At 40.4% G+C, this 20,096-nt stretch overlaps 1 protein-coding gene across 1 annotated transcript in view; it reads right to left on the bottom strand.

Annotated features, from left to right (window-relative positions):
* Nucleotides 1–276: 276 nt before the first annotated feature.
* FOXJ1 (forkhead box J1) overlaps nucleotides 277–20,096 on the bottom strand; it is a 42,732-nt gene continuing 22,912 nt past the window's right edge. Inside the window, exon 3 of the mRNA XM_044068101.1 lies at nucleotides 277–2,328. Coding sequence (XP_043924036.1) covers nucleotides 1,492–2,328 — 837 coding nt within the window. The 3' untranslated portion in view covers nucleotides 277–1,491. The remainder of the gene's footprint in view (nucleotides 2,329–20,096) is intronic.

Below are 20,096 nucleotides of genomic sequence, written 5' to 3'. Positions count from 1 at the left end.
TTCGTTTTACCATAATAGTAGTTGCAGTATCCTGAGCTATTTATATTGCCATGTTTACAGAAATGGGCAAAGTATTTACTCTTAACTGGGAAAAATAGGGTTTCTCCAAGGGATATTATTGGTGGTGCTGCGGTAGCGTTGTCGCCTCACAGTAAGATGCTGTCCGGTTTGATTCTCAGCTAGAGCGTCTTCTGCGTGGAGACATGCGTGAATGGGCGTACCTTCATTGAAGGTTGTGCGTCAGGGCTGGTAACTCGACATTTAAAAATCAACTACCAATCATTAGCGGACCGGAGTTCTGCTGTGGCGACCCCTAACCGGGAAAAGCCGAAAGACACAACAACATATTATTCTTAGAAGTACTCAGTATTGATTGCACCAGTCATGATAACTTAATGTCAGTGAACAGAATGTTAATACTGTCTGGGGAGTTACCATACTTTTAATTAATACAACCTTCCTCCATATCCTTACAAAGTTATTTTTTTCTTATTTTTGCATTTCATGCTGTAACTGAACTGCATTGATGACAGACAGTATCTCATAACCAAAGGCAGAATAGCAGCCACTGTTTGCACAGATAAAAATAACAGTAATTTTTTATTGGATGGGTAAACAAATATTTTCTAAAGACCATCTTGGAAACAAAAGTTAAAAATCTAAAACATGCAATTATATTATGCTATTTATTTTTCCCTTTTGCATCTATATGTATATAATGACCATTCTCCTTCCTCCTTAGTTCAAATGACTGTTATTAGATCAAATGATCATCTCAAATTAACCCTCTTCCTGAAGCAAGTATTGAGCTAAACATTAACATACAAGTATTCTGTACTGATTTCAATAAAATTATATTTTATTATATTATAGATTTAGATAACCATCAAATAATGTTTTCTCTGCTGCCTTCAATCTGAAGTATAATTTGCAGGTTGCACTCTTGATTCAGGGCTTCATGAAAGACCTGCAGACTTGCACATCATGAGAGATAGCATCAGTGCAGTTCGATTATTGCTTTGTAAACTGCAGCTTTCTGTTGGCGCTATGAAAAAGTGTAAGCTCATGGGAAATGAGGATATAAAGAACAAACTCCTTCAAAAATACAGAGTAAAAAAAACACTCCATCAATTGGCCAGAAAGGCACCAAACAGTCCAAGACCATTTTTCTATGGTACAGACTTTGGAAAAGCAAGAATGTGAATTTTATGAGATCATAAAATTACAAGTTTTGTGTTGAGCAGTTTATTAGACTGTGATTAAAACTGATTGTGAACATGCATGTGTGTATGTGTTTGCCATGTTTTAGGTGAACTGATTAAATCAAAACTTTAAACCAAAACTCCTGTATATTTATTTCTGAGTGAGACTTCACAAAAAAATAAACAGAATATCTATAGACTATAATATGGTTGTTTCCCATAAATCTGCAGCAGCATTTCCAAATTATCAATTTATTAGGCCTATCTAATATTTCCTAGCTAGTCAACTTCACAAAAATGACTGAATTTTGTCCCAGTCACTCAAGTCATTTTCCAGTGACTCATTAATATCAAACAGCTGATCAAAATTGACAGTACTTGAAAGAAAGTCATTTTTGCCATCCTCCCAAGGATGCTGAAGAAAAGCTGTAGCTAGAAATGTTTCCTCATCAAAGTCTAAGTCATTCTTTTCTGACTCTGTGGGATGTTGCTCCTGTGCAAATGAGTGCCTTTCCTGAGGTATATTAATGTGTTTGCCATGAACTGTTAAATCAACATCACTGTTAATGGGGCTGATGGGTGGTGTAAACACAATGTCATCAAAGGTTGAGAAATTGCTACTAGAACTTAAGGCATCATCGTCAAATACTAACTGCCAGTCAAAGTCTCCTTTTAAGGAACCAAGTTCTGTCTGTTCCTCAACAGTCAATAAAGGTGAGCTTGAGAATCGAGGGGTCTTTACAACTCGCTTAGGCAAAGTTTGTTTACGTTTACGGGAAGCTCGATTTCCTTCATTGACATTCCAGTTTTGGCTACCAGTTACCTCTTCAAACTCCCGAAGTAGCTCTTCTGACTCCATGTCCACATTCAACTGCCCACCACTGACAATGGGAGAGGTTTCCTGGTTAAATGAAGAAGATGAAGCTCCAGATTCTGACTGTATCTTATTGGCAAATGCCAAATTAATCTGTATTGGGGGCATCCTACGTTTTTTAAATGCTCCATTCAGAAGTCTATCTGCATACTGAGGATCAATCTTCCAGAATCCACCTTTCCCAGGTTCATCCTTTTCTCTTGGAACCTTGATAAAGCACTTGTTTAAAGAAAGGTTGTGCCTGATTGAATTCTGAAAAGAAAGGAAAAAGCAAAGCATAAATTCAAGATATATTACACTGGTTTATTTATTCAGTATCACGCAGAATTAAAGCTGAGAACTGATGCAACATTTCATTTAAAGGCTGTGTTCACAGTTTAATAACCAGGAGAGGTAGTGACCTGCTTAGGTTCACACAGTTTTGAAAATCACACTGTCATGTTTTTCCCTCATACTTCTATGCAGCGACCTCTACATTTCAGTGAAACATTTAGAGTTTTTTTTTCTGCAACAACATTCATAAAAGCCATTATTATAACAGACTGGTGCTGCAGATGTCATTCAAGACCAAGCAAACTACTAAGGATATCTATAAGATGTACCTTGTCTCTCTCTACATATATTACATCCATATTATGTATATTTAAGTCACTTCACTTCTTTAATATAAACTACTTCCAGTCATACCTCTCAACCTCTTAGAGCAAGAAATCTAAACAAACCTATAAATAATGGGGGGACAAAGGCTCAAAAATAGGGACACCTTTTAAATATTGCTCTTACAAACTTAGAAAGTTGACAGAATAACAGGTTTTGCATTAGCATGAATTTTCTGAAGGGTATGAAGTGTGAAACTCAAATGTCTGTCATTATTATTAAATTTAGAGTATGAATACAGTGATTCTGAAGTACAGGAAAAGTAAACAGAAATGCAAAAAGCTAACCAGACTGATACAAATAACGCAGACATGTATTCATGGAGTGACAAAAATAAGGCAGAGAAAAAGAAAGCAAGATGAGTAATGCATATGTTGGCAGCATCGTCGCCCTTATGACACATTACAGCTCGACAAGGTTACAAGTGGATGTAATCTCATCCAAATGAAAAGTCAACACTAAAGCATTTTCTGCTGTGGTCAAACTTGCCTGCATCCTGCCATGTGAGAGGCAAGTGCCATTCACTCACTCTGAACTTATGTATGCTAACTCCATGGTCATACAAACATAAAAAAGGAGAAAACTAAAAAAAATCACTGCCAGTTCTAGTTAAAAATTGCACCAAACGTGATTTTCTATGGAAGACTGTAAGTGGGGAGTTCAGTTACTCTGAGATGAATACAGCCAGATGGCACTCCTTCATCTGAAGTTCACTGAGGTGGAGGAAACCCAATATCATACATGTTTAGTGTATATAAGCAGAGTTTCGTGGAAACCCAGTATCATATATGTTTAATGTATATAGGTAGAGATTCAGGGAAACCCAGTATCATATATGTTTAGTGTATATAGGTAGAGGTTCAGGGAAACCCAGTATCATATATGTTTAGTGTATATAGGTAGAGGTTCGGGGAAACCCAGTATCATATATGTTTAGAATGTATATAAGTACAGGTTTGGGGAAACCCAGTATCATATATGTCTAATGTATATAGGTAGAGGTTCAGGGAAACCTGGCATCATATATGTTTAATCTATAACCACTAAGGCTTAACCATAAATCCAACATATTAGTCATAGGTGACGACATTGTGAGACACACAGATGTGACTCTCACCAGGCTGTGTAAGGGAGAACTTTACAGTTAGTTGTCTGTCAGCGGCCAGAATCCGCCATATCACACACACACTCAAGTCTCTCAACAACAAGTACTGTTATGGCTCTGTCATAGTCCATTTGGTGTGAATGACTTGAGAGGTACCTCCCTGGACTATATGAAGGTGACATGATTGAACTCGCTGAATATGTGTCCCAGGCAGGTATGTCCCTAGCCTTAAGCAGCATTCTACTGTCATCCAGAATGATGCCTGAATACAAACAGAAATGATTGACTTTAACAATTGGCTTAGTTTCTGGTGTCATTCCAAGGGGATCCAGTACCTGACAGCCTGGGAAGATATGATCGACAGACCATAATGCTTTGCCAGAGATGGCCTGCATCTATCTCACCTGGTCTTCAGGATTCTAGCAAAGGCTCTTGCCTCCCCTATAGAGCCTTTTCTAGGAAATGTGATGATGTTAAAACTACCAACATAAAAATTTCAATGAAACACAAATTAAAGGTCATGCTGCTAAAAACTAGAAGTCTAAACATGAAACTGCACTCATTGCAAGCATTCAAAACCCTGGAAAATGCTGACATCTGCACAGTCACAGAAACCTGGTTCAAAGCTGTGGAGAGCACCCCAGCCTTACCTGGTTACTCATCCTATCATACATTCAAACTCCAAACTGTGGTTAGTAAAGCCAAAGGAGGTTGAGTTTCAATATATATTAAAGACAAACACACCTTTAGGCTGGTCAAATAGTATGACACACAGGAGACACTCCACGTGCAGTTAACTATTGACAAGACCCCTATACAAATCATAGCTAGCTACAGGCCCCCAAATCTGACCCAAGATGCCCAAACTACCTATCTATACCGCTTCAAATCTATCAACATTCAACCCTTTACCCTGATCCTGGCTGACTTTAAATACACAAATATAGACTGGAAGAACTACTCTTGCCAGAACACAAATGCCCAGAGATTCCTCAATTTTGTCAATGCAAATGCTTTGGAACAGCTAGTCGATACCCCCACAAGAGGTGATAATATCTTGGACTTGGTATTAACCAACATGAGTAAGCACTGCAGCATCCCTGCAGTATCATCCTCTCTTGTAAGATCTGACCATAAAGTGGTCACTTTTGAAGTCACCATCTCCCCTGACCTCCCTCTAGCTAGGGTCAATCAAAAAAAGTCTCCAAAGCAGATTACAGCCTCCTCATGGATAGTATAAAAAGCTTCACATCCCCCCTCCCTTTCTAGGAATTGGCACCAGTATCCAAAACTATACCAAATTACTATATGAACATTTATATAGATGCATGGAATCAGGAATACCTGATAGGACTAAATCATCCCCCACAAGGAAGAGTAAACCTGTCTGGTGGACATCTGAAATAAATAAACTCTATAACAAAAGGAAAAAATAGCTGTCCAAGACCAAGAAGGAGCAATCTCTCCTTAGCCTAAACAAGCAAATAAGAGCTCTATTGAAATCTTCCAAAGTAAACTTCGAATCCAAATTGGCCACATCTACTAGAGATGATCATAAGGCCTTCTTCACATATGTCTGTAATCTCAAAGGTAGCACCCAGATCTGTTCAGAACTGGTGTTCAAGGGCACCACATATACAAATGCCGTAGATCTATAAAACTTGCTGGCTGACAGATTCAGCGAAAGTTTCACCCCTCTGTCCCCCATCAATAAATCAGGACATTTCCCAGTACCTGCCCCCTTCCCCTTATATCTAGGGATCAGGTCATCACTGCTCTCTCAAAGACAAAAATATAGCCTCTATGAGACCTGATAACATTCCAGGCTGCATCTAATATGATCTCAAGCAGGAATTTGCAGCACCATTAGGTGCCATATTCAACCAAAGCCTGAGTACCGTTTTTGTCCCAGCTGAGTGGAGGACAGCCACTGTCATCCCTTTACACAAAGGTGGAGTGTCCACTGATCTGGGAAATTATAGACCCAGCAGCCTAACTAGCCTGATCTGCAAGGTCATGGAATGGATTATCATGGACCTCATTAACAAGGACATTGGCAACCTCCAAACACGTGATCCCACACAATTTGGCTTTGTCAAGGGAAGGTTATGTCTGTTAAATTTGGTTGACTTTTTTGAGACAGTCACCAAAGCCATGGATGAGGGGAAGATAGTGCACACCACCTACCTTGACCTGGCCAAAACTTTCAACTCTATTCCCCATTCGGGCATAGTAGATAAAATCTCTCAACTAGGCATCAATCCATATGTTACCAGATAGGTAGATAACTGGCTCACTTACAGAACCCATCTAGTCAAAATAGGGGAAGCCACCTCAAGCAGTAGACCCATATCGAGTGGTGTACCCCAGGGTTCAATCTTGAGGCCTCTGTTATTTGGGATATACTTTTCTGAGGTACAGGCCAAATTCCCCTAGTGACATGGACATCCTCCAAGAGGGTCTCACCCAAACAAATGACTGGTGCCAGAAACATGGCCTCAAACTGAATACAAAAAATACATCATCTTCCCCTTTGGGGAGAGAGATGTCCCCATAAATTATCACATCAATAACAAAGTTATAGGCATGCACTCAGTCATGAGGGATTTGGGCACACAGATTGATAGCAGCCTGACTTTTGACCACCATGTTGCTTCCATTGTACAGAAAGCTTTCTACATGGCTCACCTCATAAGTAAGGACATCTCATCCAGGGACAAGGAGGTCATAATATCCCTGTATTCTTCCCTTATAAGGCCCATTATTGAGTACAATGCCCCATTTGGCATGTACCTCGTAAAGCACATGCAGAAGCTGGAGAGACCACAGAGGTTCCTCATCAGGAGAATCCAAGGCCTCATAAAACCTACCACACACAGATAGGCTAAAAGCCCTATCCCTCTACTCTATTTCATACAGAATCCCCAGAGGTGACCTCTGACTGACATACAAGACGATCTTGGACCCTGCCTTGATGGGACTGCTGCATATCCGCATGTCAAGCTCCACTCGAATAACCCACACACGTGGCCTCAATCTGGTCTGTGACATCAATATGACTTGCTGGCAGGACAAATTTGTGTCCCAGAGACTCCCCATCTATGAAACAGACTCCCTCTCCACATCAAGCAGAGTACCTCTTTACCCCTTTTTATGTGCAATCTGGATAACTGGATGGGAAATAGAAAATGTATCCTGGGATTCCACCAATGTCCCTGTTGGACAGAGGCATCGGGTGCTAATTTTTCTATGCATGGGCTAAACTCTTGGCTAGGCTTATAAGGACCTCAGGGCCAATAGCCTAGTAACTTCTTATGATCCTATGATCCTATGATATAGGTAGAGATTCAGTGAAACCCAGTATCAATATGTTTAGTTTATATAGCTAGAGGTTCGACGAAACTCAATATCATAGAGGTTTAATGTATACGAGTAGAGGTTTGGGGAAACCCAGTACCATATATGTATTAGTGTAAGTAGGTAGAGGCTCAGGAAACCCAATATCATACATGTTTAATGATATAGGTAGAGATTCGGGGAAACCCAGTATCATATATGTTTAGGGTATATAGGTAGAGGTTCTGGGAAACCCAGTATCATATATGTATTAGTGTAAGTAGGTAGAGTTTTGGGCAAACCCAATATCATATGTGTTTAGTGTATATAGGTAGTTGTGCAGTATTTTCTAATTGGGGGTATTGAGTTCTGGCAATAGTAAATCAGTCTTCTTAGTGGTCTCAACTCCAGTATATCAGGTAACTGACAACACAAAATGAACTGCTACTTATAAGTTGGGCATGGTAAGTGTCTGATCACCAGCAGTTGCATTATCTGAAAACATTAGACAACATTTTCTAGCCCTAAGAGATATGTCTGATAAACCTTTCTTTATTTTCATACTAAGAGAACTCAAGTATGAAGGTCCTTCTTATGATGATTGCAAATTCTGTATAGAAAGTAGTGAAATAATTACGGAAGGAAACTAACCTGAGTACCAGACATACAGTACTGCAAACAGACAGTCAGGGAGTGGTAGACTTTTGCTACACATTTGCATGAATGACAACCCAGCAGAGTTTTAGCATCCTAAAATGAGGATATACTAGCTGAGTTTAAGCAAGTTATCTTTATGGTACAAAAAAAATAATTTGGTGCCGATCCACAGGATATATTCATCCAGTCTTAGTGTTCATAAACATTTTGGCAGGAGTTATTATTATTATTATTATTATTATTATTATTATTTTATTATTATCTGTTATATGGTTTTCCCCTACTGGGAAGTTTTATTTGCTAATCAAGAGTCCGAATTCATACCAAGCATACACACTTTACTCCTCCATGGCTTAGTTAAGCAATAACCCACGCCTGGGTGTGGGTAATGCTGGATTTACCCACAGTTGGTGTGGTTTGGTCACGCGGGCGAAGCCCGAGTGGCCAAACAAAGACAACCGTAGGTAAATCCAGCATTACCCACACCCAGAAGTGGGTTATTGCTATTATACAATGACATTATTTAAGAAAAAATACTTATTTTTCTTAAATAATGGCATTGTATAATGCCGCCGTGCTGCCCTTCCACAGCTGTCTGGTATTCTGCGGCAGTTCTGATGTACTGTGCATGCGTATGCTTACACAGTACATCAGAGCTGTGGGTGGAAGCAACGGAGAAAGCAAGATCTCTGTTGCTTTTTACAAAGTGTCTCGCTATGTTAAAGGAGTTTAACATAGCGAGACAGCTTTAAAAAAAGCAACGTAGAAAGGAACATCTCCGTTACTTTTTTTAAAGATGTCTCGCTTTGTTAAACCCTTTTAACATAGCGAGACAGTTTCTAAAAAGCAACGGAGATCTTGCGTTCTCCATTGCTGTAAAAAAAAAAAAAAAGACTTATACTAATGGAAAAAGTCTGGGTGACCGGACCTTTTTCCATTAGTACAAGTCTGATTTACAACGTGCACACTAACCAATCAGCATGCACGTTTTGGAATATTAATGGAGGGTTGTTGTATAATTTAAAATATTCCATATAGCATTCTATCATTTATTCAGTGAATCTATTTAATTAGCAAATAAATATGGCAAAGATAAATTATTCATATATTTTCTACAGGACAATAGACTATAATAGGCGATCATTACATAATTATTTTAGTGGTCTTATATTTGCGCAATTATTTTTCACTACTATGCAACTACAATTTAATCACTTCTACAAAAAGGTTTGGTTTCTCTTGTTTTTCTGACCATTAAGAATGGAAACAAATTATATATTGTTTTAATCATACATAAATCTTTAAAGTAATGTAGAACAGAGAATAACTTACTTCAATGATGATTTAAACATTACTTCAGTTCCACCACATTTAATTATAAACTTGGCAAAATTTGGGTGATTAACCAGTGTTCCAGATAGGCTTTCATTCTAATGGGTCTGCCTGTTCCTTGGCTGCTTACCAAAATACACAACTACTGTAGGAGAAAATGTATCTGCCTTCTACTAATGGATGGTGTGACCTTTAAGAGTAAGCAAAGGTTATAGGAATTTTACATTTTAACTGGAACTCAACAAAAGTTTAATAAAAGACACTCAGGATATCAATACTGTCTGTAATCACGGACATTAAGCTGATGGTTAACAAGGGTTACACAGCCAAGATCTAAACTGCACCCCCTATATTCCAACAGAGCACAGTTGATTATTACCCAGCTGGTAAGCATTCTCAGCTCCTCAGTCTTCAGTAATAAATTCTCTCAGGTTCATCAGTAACTTATGACTATACAGAAATGAATTAACAAGGTTTCTTGATATGAAAAATACACAAGGCTTTGGAAGTAGGAGGATTCATGCTATAATGTAAGTCTATAAATGTAAGTTGCATTTTTAACAAGGAAGAACACAAACATACACAGAAATCTGTAGTGACTACAGAGTGGTGTCTTTAAAAGTGATGTTAAATCATCTATTTTTTTTTTATATTAGGTCACTACAATTAATTTTATCTACTAGTTTAAATGCAAGGACTGACAAATCATGCCTCTTGGTTCAGTTATGTATGGATGGATACTGAGTCATTTTCAGTAAGTCAGGTGATTTTTGAATGATTTACTGTGACATGCAGTCTACTTACAGTTTATGTATTTATTACCAAGGATATTTTCTTAACTATGCTATAAAGTTTTATTTCTGGGCCTTCTTGCCGCTATGGTCAGCTTCCTTTGTGAATTCATACTACTTATTTTGACACTCTTAATTCATTTCTGTGAAGTAGCCATGGAGTTACAGCAGTACTCTATGGTGCTCAACTGAGGGAAGTGGCAGAAGGAGTAGACGAAATGTTTAATACATGCAAAATGCCTTCATCACTGAATGATTGTAACAAAAATCATTAGTGCATAACAAAATCCCAACAAATTGTCAATGCTACAAAATGTAAAACTGCTGTAACCATAGTGGAACTCGAACCTAAGGTATGCTGGCGTCACTACCACTGGAGTAACAAGAGCCGTGGAACAAATAAGTGTTGTTTTCCCTCAGCAGTTTTTCACCTCCTCTTTAACTTAATGCTGACAATCTCAAACAAAAAGTTCAAAAGAAGACAAAGGCCTGAAATAGTTTTGGTCTTATGAAGTACACACACGTACAGAATTCAGATGGTAGGTAAGATGAGAATTAGAAGACCATGGCTCAGAATTCTGCACCTGGATAGCTGCAACTGAGGCTGATTGGTTTCAACTGACATCTAAGTTATAGCAATTAAGAGCTAAGAACAGTAAGGTAAGTGAAGCTTCTAGTAAGTCAGATGTGGGGTGGGGTTTCCACACCAAAAATTGGTGTCAAAATTCTAATACACAACAGACAGATTTAAGAATTATAAAATTCCATTACTAAAAATTGCAACCCATAATCTTCCTTGGGTAACCGGACAGACACATCATTCCTGCACTGTCTGCATTCTGAAGTGGGTTACAAAATTACATCACAGAACTCAAAGCTGTTATGTATTTCTGCAGTGGGCATGCCTGCATTCTGTCGCTACCAAAATATTCCAACTACAGTTGGACCACAAGAAGAAAAAGAGAATACTTGTGGAAAAACATGTAATTCCTTTTATCAGAAGCTGTGCAGCCTCAAAGTAAGAATATCTAAGTCGTTGGGGGGGGGGGGGGGTGCAAGGAGCTGTCCTCTCACAGAAATAATTTTAGATTAATTTGTTTATGTATGCAGTAGGCATGTTATTTCACATGTTTGAGACATTTTGTTTTATAGTGACTTCTATTCAGGTGTTCTACCCTTTAAAATAGCAAAAATTATGATGGCAAGTTGTTGCTCTGTAAAGCAAAACAACCATTCACCTATATATATATATATATATATATATATATATATATATATATATATATATATATATATACATCTTATAGGAAAGATGAAACATATATAGTGAAATTCAGACCCTTAAATCTACAAAGGAATGTGTTTATTTAACCAAAGTGAATACGTTTTGGGATTTCTGAATTCAGGGCATCACTCTAAGCTTGCTTTGTCAGGACTGTGTGCATTAGACTATAGTGTTAAGATATTACAATATAATCCTGCCAGGCTGCTAACTGTGCATACACTGTGCTCACAGCACCTTTTCTGGCCCCCAGAATATGCTCACACTGGGTATTAATAACCATATAAAATGCTCTACTGCATTCCCTTGCTGAAAGGAGACTGCATAAAACAAAAGGGTAGAAATTACAGATGTGTACACTTACATAAATGTAGATATTCGAGTATATTCACTGTAACAGTCCTGATTTGTGGGATTTTCTGCCATGTAAGTCCTTGGACAGCCCGACCACCAGAGTAAAAATCTCCCTTCTCCTCAGGCTGGTGGACATCCTATCTGATGTCAGTAAGCTTGGGTATGCAGGGAGCCAGCCGATGTCATGATATGAGTTTTTTCTTGCCCCTTAGAAGGTAGGAGCCCCTAGGATGACCAATAAGCAAGGGTCTAAGACAGAAACAAGGCTAGGCAGAGGGAACGTCCAGGGGGGTCCACTAACCTGGGAAGAAGATAGAAGCAGACTACTATAGTAAGTAAATGGAGAAGGAGGTAGGGAAAGAAGAGTGCAACAGATAATACACTGCATTTATGGCAAGTGTACATGACTGTACTATATTCTTCATGTTTCACTATTGCAGTCCTGACTTTTGGGATGATCCCCAAAGCTGAGATGAGGGTGGAAGGAAGATTATGGAGAGGAGAGGATGCAAAGCAGGATGGCAGTGGCAAATCCCACTCTAGGCCTGGAAAAGGCTGCTAAGTGGTAGTGTTAGGTAACAGTGTGCACAGATGACCAGGTAGTAGCTTCTAAAATATCTTTGGTAGGGACTCCCTTTAGGAAAGCAGCAGAGGTGGCAATGGCCCTAGTAGAGTGAGTCCTGACAGCTTCAGGTGGCTTTTTACCATGATGGCTGTAAAAAAAAAAAAAAAGAAATACAGTGATATAGCCACTTGAAAATAGTCTGCTTGGAAACTGGCTTCCAGTCAGAGCCAGTGACAAAGGACACAAAGAGATGGTTTGATTTTCTGAAAGATTTAGTCCTGTCAAGAAAGTAGTAAAGCTGTCTATGCACATCCAAGGAATGAAAGATTCTCTCTTCCTGGTTCTGAGGATTGGGGAAGAAGGTGGACAGGTGAATGGCCTGATTCAAGGATATGCCCATGACCACCTTGGGTATAAAGGATGAGTTAGTCCTGAGGGATACTCTGTCTGACTGGAATATGAGAAAAGGTTCCACTGCCATGAAGGCTTGCAGCTCAGAGATCCTCCTAGCTAAGGTGATATCCAGTAAAAGGGCAGTCTTCCAAGTTAAAAAAGTTTAGGTCATCAGAAGCTGCCAGTTCAAGGGGGGGGGGGGGCATTTTTTTCCAGAACAAAATTGAGGTCCCATGGAGGTGTGGGTTGCCTTCTGGGAGGTCTGATTTGGATCACTCCCCTAAGGAATTGTTTCAGTGGGAGGAGGAGTGAAAAGATAGGGGGAAGAGCAGAGATGTGGGCTGAAATGGCAGTGTCGTGAATTTTGATGGCAGAAAAGGAGAGGCCTCTGTCAATCAAGGTAGCCAGGTAATCTAAAAAGGCAGAGATATTGGCTAAATTAGGATAGAGGCCTTTCTGCTAGCACCAGATGGAGAATCTTTTCCACTTGGCTGCATATGATTTCCTAGTACTAGGCCTTTGTCATGCTCTGAGGTGGATGCTGTTAGATTATCCAGGCTGAGAGTCTGAGGGCTTGCAGATTGGGATGTACAAACCTCCTCTTGCCCTGAGTCAGAAGGTCCACTTTATGAGATAACTGCTACAGATTTTTGTTGGTTAAACTTAGTAACGGAGGATCCCAGTTCTGTCTGGGCCAGTCTGGTGCTATCAGAATGACTCTTGGGCCCTCTCCCTGATTTTTAGGAGGACCCAAGAAAGAAGAGGCAAGGGGGAAATGCATAAAGGAAAAGATGGGTCCAAAGGAAGGAAAATGCATATGTCTTCCAGACTGTAAGCAGTTTGCTCCTAGAACAGAATATTTTTAGTTGAGCATTTCCTTTGTTGGCAAAGAGGTCGATCTGTGAGGTTCCCCATTTCTGGACTATGCTGAGAAATGTTTCCCAATGCAGATGCCATTCATGGGGACCCATCAAGCTCCTGCTGAGGTGATCTGCTAGAGTGTTTTGAACTCCCAGAAGGTATTGTACCATGATGTGCAGCCCCAGAGAGTGAGCTGTCTCCCAGACATGCATAGCTAGATACATAGAGGGTAACAGTGAGTGCCTCCTTGTTTGTTTATGTACCACATGACAGTAGTATTGTCTGTTTTGACTAGCAGGACCCCTGATTTCCATTTTTCTTTGAAATCTGCTAGACACTTTTGAATTGCCATCAGTTCTTTCCAGTTTAGGTGCTTGTCTCTGACTTGAATTTGCCATTTGCCTTGGGATTGACAGTGTTGGAAATTAGCCTCTCAGGCTGTCTCTGAAGCATCTGTGGTTAATATATGACCTTGAGGGGTAAACCTGAAGGAGAGACCCATGTTTTGGGCCCAAGCCTGAGCCCATCATGCATATTCCTCCTTGAGACAAGGGATCAGGTTAATTTCTGTCTCTAGGGACTGTGAATGTTGGCACCACAGATTCCTGAGGTACCACTGGAGTTTCCTCATGTGTAGCCTGGCCAGATGAAGCATGAGGACACAAGAAGCCATGTAGCCTAATGCTCTGAGGAATTCCCTGGCTGAGAGGCATTGTCTCTGCATAATGTTTTAGAAGTATTGAGTCAGAAAGGAGACTTTTTCTGGAGGGAGAAAGGCCTTTTGAAGGGAAGAATCCAGAAGATTCCCCAGGAAAACTATCCTGATGTATGGGTCTGTGTTGGATTTGCATAGGTTTATGGTGAAACCCAAGGAGATGAGAAGTCTCTGAATAAAGGCCAGATCCATGAGGAGCTTTGACAGACTCATGACTTGAATAAGGCAGTCATCTAGATAAAGATAAATCTGGAACCCTCTTGTTCTGCAGAAGGTGATCACAGGGGCTAAGCACTTTGTGAAAACCCTGAGAGCAGTAAACAATCCAAAGGGCAGTACAGAGAATTGAAAGTGACTGGTATCTGCTCTGAAAAGTAGAAAGCTTTTGCATGATTTCTCTATAGGAATGTGCAAGAAAGCATCCTTTAGATCTGGGGTGACCATTAAGGCCTGAGGAGCTATCATGGGTAGAAGCTTTTGAAGAGTTAACATTTTGAATTTTGGTACCAGTGGGGACTGATTGATGGTAAAGATATCTAGAATAGGGTTCCAAGAGCCTTTCTTTCTGGGAATCAGAAATACCATGGAATAGAACCACTTTCCTTTTTGGTGTTCTGGGACTGGTTCCACTAAGTCCTGTGAGCACAGATTGAGAAATTGAGAAAGGGCCTCTCTTCTTTGATTTTGTGGAATTTGAGAAAGGGCCTCTCTTCTCTAATTTTATGGAATATCTGAGAAACATGAATATTTTAAAGGCACTTTGAAAGTGTGCCTGTAACCATTTGAGATAATATTCAGAATGCCCTTGTTTGAAGTGATGAGGGACCAATTTTCTTTGAAAAGGGATAACCTTCCTTTCAGTCTTCCTTCTATCTTTTTGGGAGAGGGTGGGGGCAAGGGGAAGGGAATGGGAGAGTCATTATGTATCCCTGTCAGGACCCTATAGCCTAGAACTCCCCTGCCTAGGTGTTTCTGAGGACCACTGCCTGTGTCTTTGTGATTGATGCTGCCTTTAAGGTCTTTCTCTCGGGGGGGGGGGGGGGATTCCTTAACCTGCATTTTGACTGAGAGGGAAAGGACCGATGTTTAGTGGGAAAATTCCTACTGAACCTAGCAGGCTGAACTTGGATTAAGCCTTTAACAGTCTGATAGATTTTGCTTTATCTACCACCTTTTTGAGCACATCCTCAGCTTTTGGATAAAGAGAAAGTCCTTGTTCAGGGAAGCATCCAGAAGGATGGACTTGACATGGTCTGAAAGGGTCTGCTCCCTATGCCAAGCATGTCTTCTAATAACAGAACCAGAGACTGCAGCTCGGCTGCAGGCCTCCATAGCATTACAGCTGCAGTGTAAAGAGAGTCTAGCCACCTGAGAGCTAGAATGGCAAATGTCCAACAGTTCCTTGGAAATGTTCTTGTCCTCCAGGGAAGATATTGTTTGCTTCATTAGTTCTAAAATAGTTGGTATTTGATTATATGAAATGGGTCATTAAGGGCCCGCATGGCTAGGGTAGCTGAAGTGTAAACTTTTTTTACCAAACCTATCAAGGGCCCTGCTTTCTTTGTCAGCAGATAAAGGATTTTTGAAGAGCTAGCCCTTGATTCTTTGGGTCCTGGAGTGACAACCACTGGATCAGCATAAGGATTCTTGAAGAGGTATTTATGTGAGTCCAACACCCTCTAGAATCTGTCTGGTTTTCAAGGGGGTGTAGGAAGAGAATCCAGATTCAAGGAGGAATCCATAAAAACATTCTTTATAACCTTCGACACAGGAGGGATAGCCAAAGGTTTGTGTTCTGGGAGGTCAAGAAATTCCCTAACCCTCTTTTTTGATTGTGGGTATTCCTGGGCTTCCCACTGGAAATGTTCCTTCATGACAAGGAGAGTTTCCCCAAAGGTGATGTCTTCAGGATGCAAAGCTGAAACCAGATTCTCTTCAGAATCTGACTCTTCAAAAGAAGTAAAGAAGGGTCTCTCCTCAAAGACAGATTCTTCCTGGTCAGAATCCTCATTGGAATCAGGAGGCTCAGAGAAAACTTCAGTGATAGGATGTCTCTTCCTTTCCCTTGAGGAACACTCCAAACGAAGTTGCCTAGCTCTATAGAGATAAGGTCTTCAGCTAACCTCATCATGTCTTGCTGAAATCCCTGTGCATGGGAGCTGGTAGGCCTAGGCATAAGGCCTGAGGTAGAACCCTTCTTTGAGGTAGCTCTGTAAGGATGAGTCGCTGCAGGCTGACGCCTCAAAGGAACATCGTTGGTAAAAGATTACTCGTCGGAAGCTGAAGACAGCTAAGCAACCCCGGACCTGACCGACAAACTAAGAATCAAGGCCTTTGTAGAATCTGAGGGACATTACAGCATGTCTGACTCTGGACAGGTCTCGACAGAGGCCTGTGCCACCACTTCAATCGCATAAAGGGGCTGCGAAAGTGCCTCGCCTACCTCAACGATAACAAGTCTTGCAGGACTGGCAGACTGAGAACAATGTCATCCAAGGCCCTAAGCTTGAGTCTTTTTTCCTTATTTTCCCTACACTTAGGGAGCTCAACCTCAGGATGACAAGCGGATGCCCGCGGACGATGTGAAGAAGATGGGAAACTAAGATGCCTAGCTAAGATCTCAGCCCTACGTCTGATAGTCGTAGAGTTGAAACAGGAGCAGAAATTACAATTAGGAATGCTGTGATCAGGGCCTAGACAGGTGACACACAGTGAATGGAAGTCTCGGTGTGGGATTTGCTTACCACGGTGGAGACAATTGTTAACCTTATTTGACATGGGTTAAAGCAAGAAAAGGATTTCCCCAATGGGATACTTAGCTTTCAGACAACTTCTCTCTGTTGTGGCCTGACTGAAGCACTGAAATACTGCTTTGGGCTCTGACAACAAGAAAAGACTGATATCACGGCATCCATTGGCTCCCTATATACCCAAGCATACTGACGTCGGATAGGACATCCACCAGCCTAAGGAGGAGGGAGACTTTTACTCTGCTAGTCAGGCTGGCTAAGGGCTTACACAGCAGGAAATCCCACAAATCAGGACTGCAACAGTGAAACACAAAGAACATCATAGAGATACTGAAATAAGCAGTGGCATCTGCAGCTTATCGTATTGAAAAATGTCCTGATCTTCAACCTTACTGGTCACTAACATAATCAAAAGGGGACAAGGCGCAATCACTGGATACTGCTTTTGCATTTATACTTTTTAGCTCTTAGTTACCCTGCTGACCTAACTGATCCCTCATTAGATATGGTATAGCACTGAACATCAAATTACACTGTATATCAGTATGTTAAAGTGTGTGACTCCCTCCTCTGAGGTGCATTAAACATTTGACATTCACAGTTCATGTCGAAATAGCAGCACCAGGTGGCCTTCATATGCAGCCAGCAAGGAGTGCCTGTCACATTGAGGTCCCCATACCTTTGCTGCTGTCTTATGCAAGCTAAAACACAAAATAGAAAACCTCAATGGCCGATCATCACACGTAGCGTCAAAGTGGATGTCTGATAATCACACGTAGTCTCAAGTTGGTTAGCCAACACTTTACACGCAGCCTCCCCACTTGATAGATACATACCTGTTTTATCTTTAGAAGACAGTGGACTGTAACTGATACTGGGAATACAATTAGAAGTTTTCATTACTGGGCTAGCTATATGATTACCAAAGTGCAAGACACAGGGGAGGAGTTTTTGAGAAGTATTCTCCCTTGTCAACCTCCTGCTACTGCTGCCTAACTAATAACTGAAATTAAGGAACATGTGAGGCATAATGCATTAAAAAACAAGGATAAGCTCTCACAAATTATATCAGATGTAGTTATTGTCTGCATGACACAAAAGGACAAAGCCCTGACTACCATTCAAATTACCTCAGTTCACCTAGGTGCCAAGGAGATGGATGAACCATTTGTAGGCTGGAGGGAAGAATAATAAAGCAAGTACCTGCTCAACTCTTTCAGGAGCAAGGTTAGGAGATTACATGCCAGGAAGGCTGCCATCGTCTGTTAACAAATGGAGACTGGGAGTGCAGGACATTGGCAACTGTTAATCAAAGCATGTAGGTGTATATTTATAGGTTCATAGATTCATAGGCAAGTACTAGGATAGCATGTAGGTGTATATTTATAGGTTCATAGGCAAGTACTAGGATAGCTGCCTTTGCTGGTCATTTTAATCCTAGACAATTTCCCTTCAAAGGTGAGAATCATACCCTGTACCTTGTGTTTGTAAGATAAAAACCTTTACCATTATGCAGTCCCCAGTCATCATGACTTTTTTTTTTGTTCAGTGTATCAGTGGACCAAAGGTTGCAGAAAAAAGCTCTAAAATGCACCTCAGCGCATTTAGAATCATGTGGCTTCTAGAGGCCCCCATTCCCTTGTGATAGTTGCTAAAAACAAGAGTTCATACATAAGTACTAGGCTAGCTGCCCTTGTGGGCCATTTTAAGCCTGCCAGTTTCCCTTCTAAAGGTAAGAATCAAGCCCTCTACCTTGTGTCTGTGAGCTCAACACTTTAACCATTATACCAACCCCAACCCCAGGGTTTAAGGGTATGCATAATCACAGAAATAGGCATTATCATAGCCAGACCTCACTGCACCAACACATGCAGTTGCAAGTATAAAACCAGCACATTAGTGAGGGTTGAACCAATGCACATACACATATCAGTCTGCAGCAAATCTTACGAACATGCTGCAGTATGATAGCCATCTATTGTCAGAGCCACTCCCCCCATGTCACTGGGTAACAAAGCTTCCATCAGACATAAAGGCTATTTCTACTTGATGAGACAGAATCACTGTATAAAAGGACATTTTGAGATATGCCCTAATAAATCAGAGGCTCTGAGGGATCGGATAAAGGTACGGTGCAAGAGAAGGACTAACGTCAACAGTGGTTGATAACCCTCAATTTAGGACAGCTCAACCATAGGCAGTAAACTGGCGTGAAAACCCACAGCAAAAATAAATAAATAAAAATTAAAACAATAAAATACGCTATTATGAATTGTATTGTCTGCAGTACTGCTGTGGAGGTTGGTTTAGAAATATGTAATATTCATTCATTTAGTCACTCCATCAAGAGGAAGTGAAATCAGACTGCATCTCATGTCAGTAAATGGTCAAGAGCATTTCTCACACCTCAGAGATAAATATTACTGATTAAAAAATGAACTTTTTCTAATGCATCAAATATGATGAAAGTAATATAAATGTACAACTCTTCAGAAGTGTTGAGGATCTGGAAGATTTAAAAAATTGTAAAAGTGTGACTCATGGACAACATTCTTCCAATTTTATCAAGTGTCTGCAAAGGGTTATACACAGTACATGGCAGCCTAGGAACTGTAAGCATATAGCCTGATAACTAGAGCCAGAGAAAGCCTGTCACAGCTCCTCCAATGATCTGTACAGACTGATCAGCAAATTATTCACAGATCTGAAGCATCAAGCTTTAATAGCCAATTTCAAGAAGGTTGTTATAAAAGGTATGCCCTGGCCCCTGCAACATTAGTGAGGGTACGGTAAAGGGTTACCATTTCAAGTCCAGCCAGTTCATATGAAGACAGACACAGGCTCAAAATATTGAATGCTCCCTCCCCTTCATTCCAGCTACAGATGAAGCAGATACTGGCACTGATGTTTCCTTCAAAGAAAAATATTACTGTGTATTAGCAAAGACTTATCCAGCATGATATCAAATAGGGGTCCCATGGTAATATGTTGAATACTTACCTACTAGACAAAAAATATGGGGATGCACTGCTGAGAAAAAAATACACCATTGGTTCATGCTACTTTCTAGAGTGCATAGGAGTTATGCTCTTAACACCATGAACTGCATGCAAAATAGTATTGAGGCTTGGCACAGGAGACTTTGCACACTACAAGAGAAATGGCAAGTTAGCATTAATGCTGGATTGATTTGCAGAACATGATAGGATTGCTTACATTTGT

The sequence above is a fragment of the Protopterus annectens genome, chromosome 4.part0 (genome assembly GCF_019279795.1).
Source record: "Protopterus annectens isolate FY-2018-M chromosome 4.part0, PAN1.0, whole genome shotgun sequence".
In the NCBI taxonomy this organism is placed as follows: Eukaryota; Metazoa; Chordata; order Ceratodontiformes; family Protopteridae; genus Protopterus; species Protopterus annectens.
Note: the sequence above shows the minus strand (reverse complement) of the source record. Positions and strands in the feature narration are given on the sequence as shown.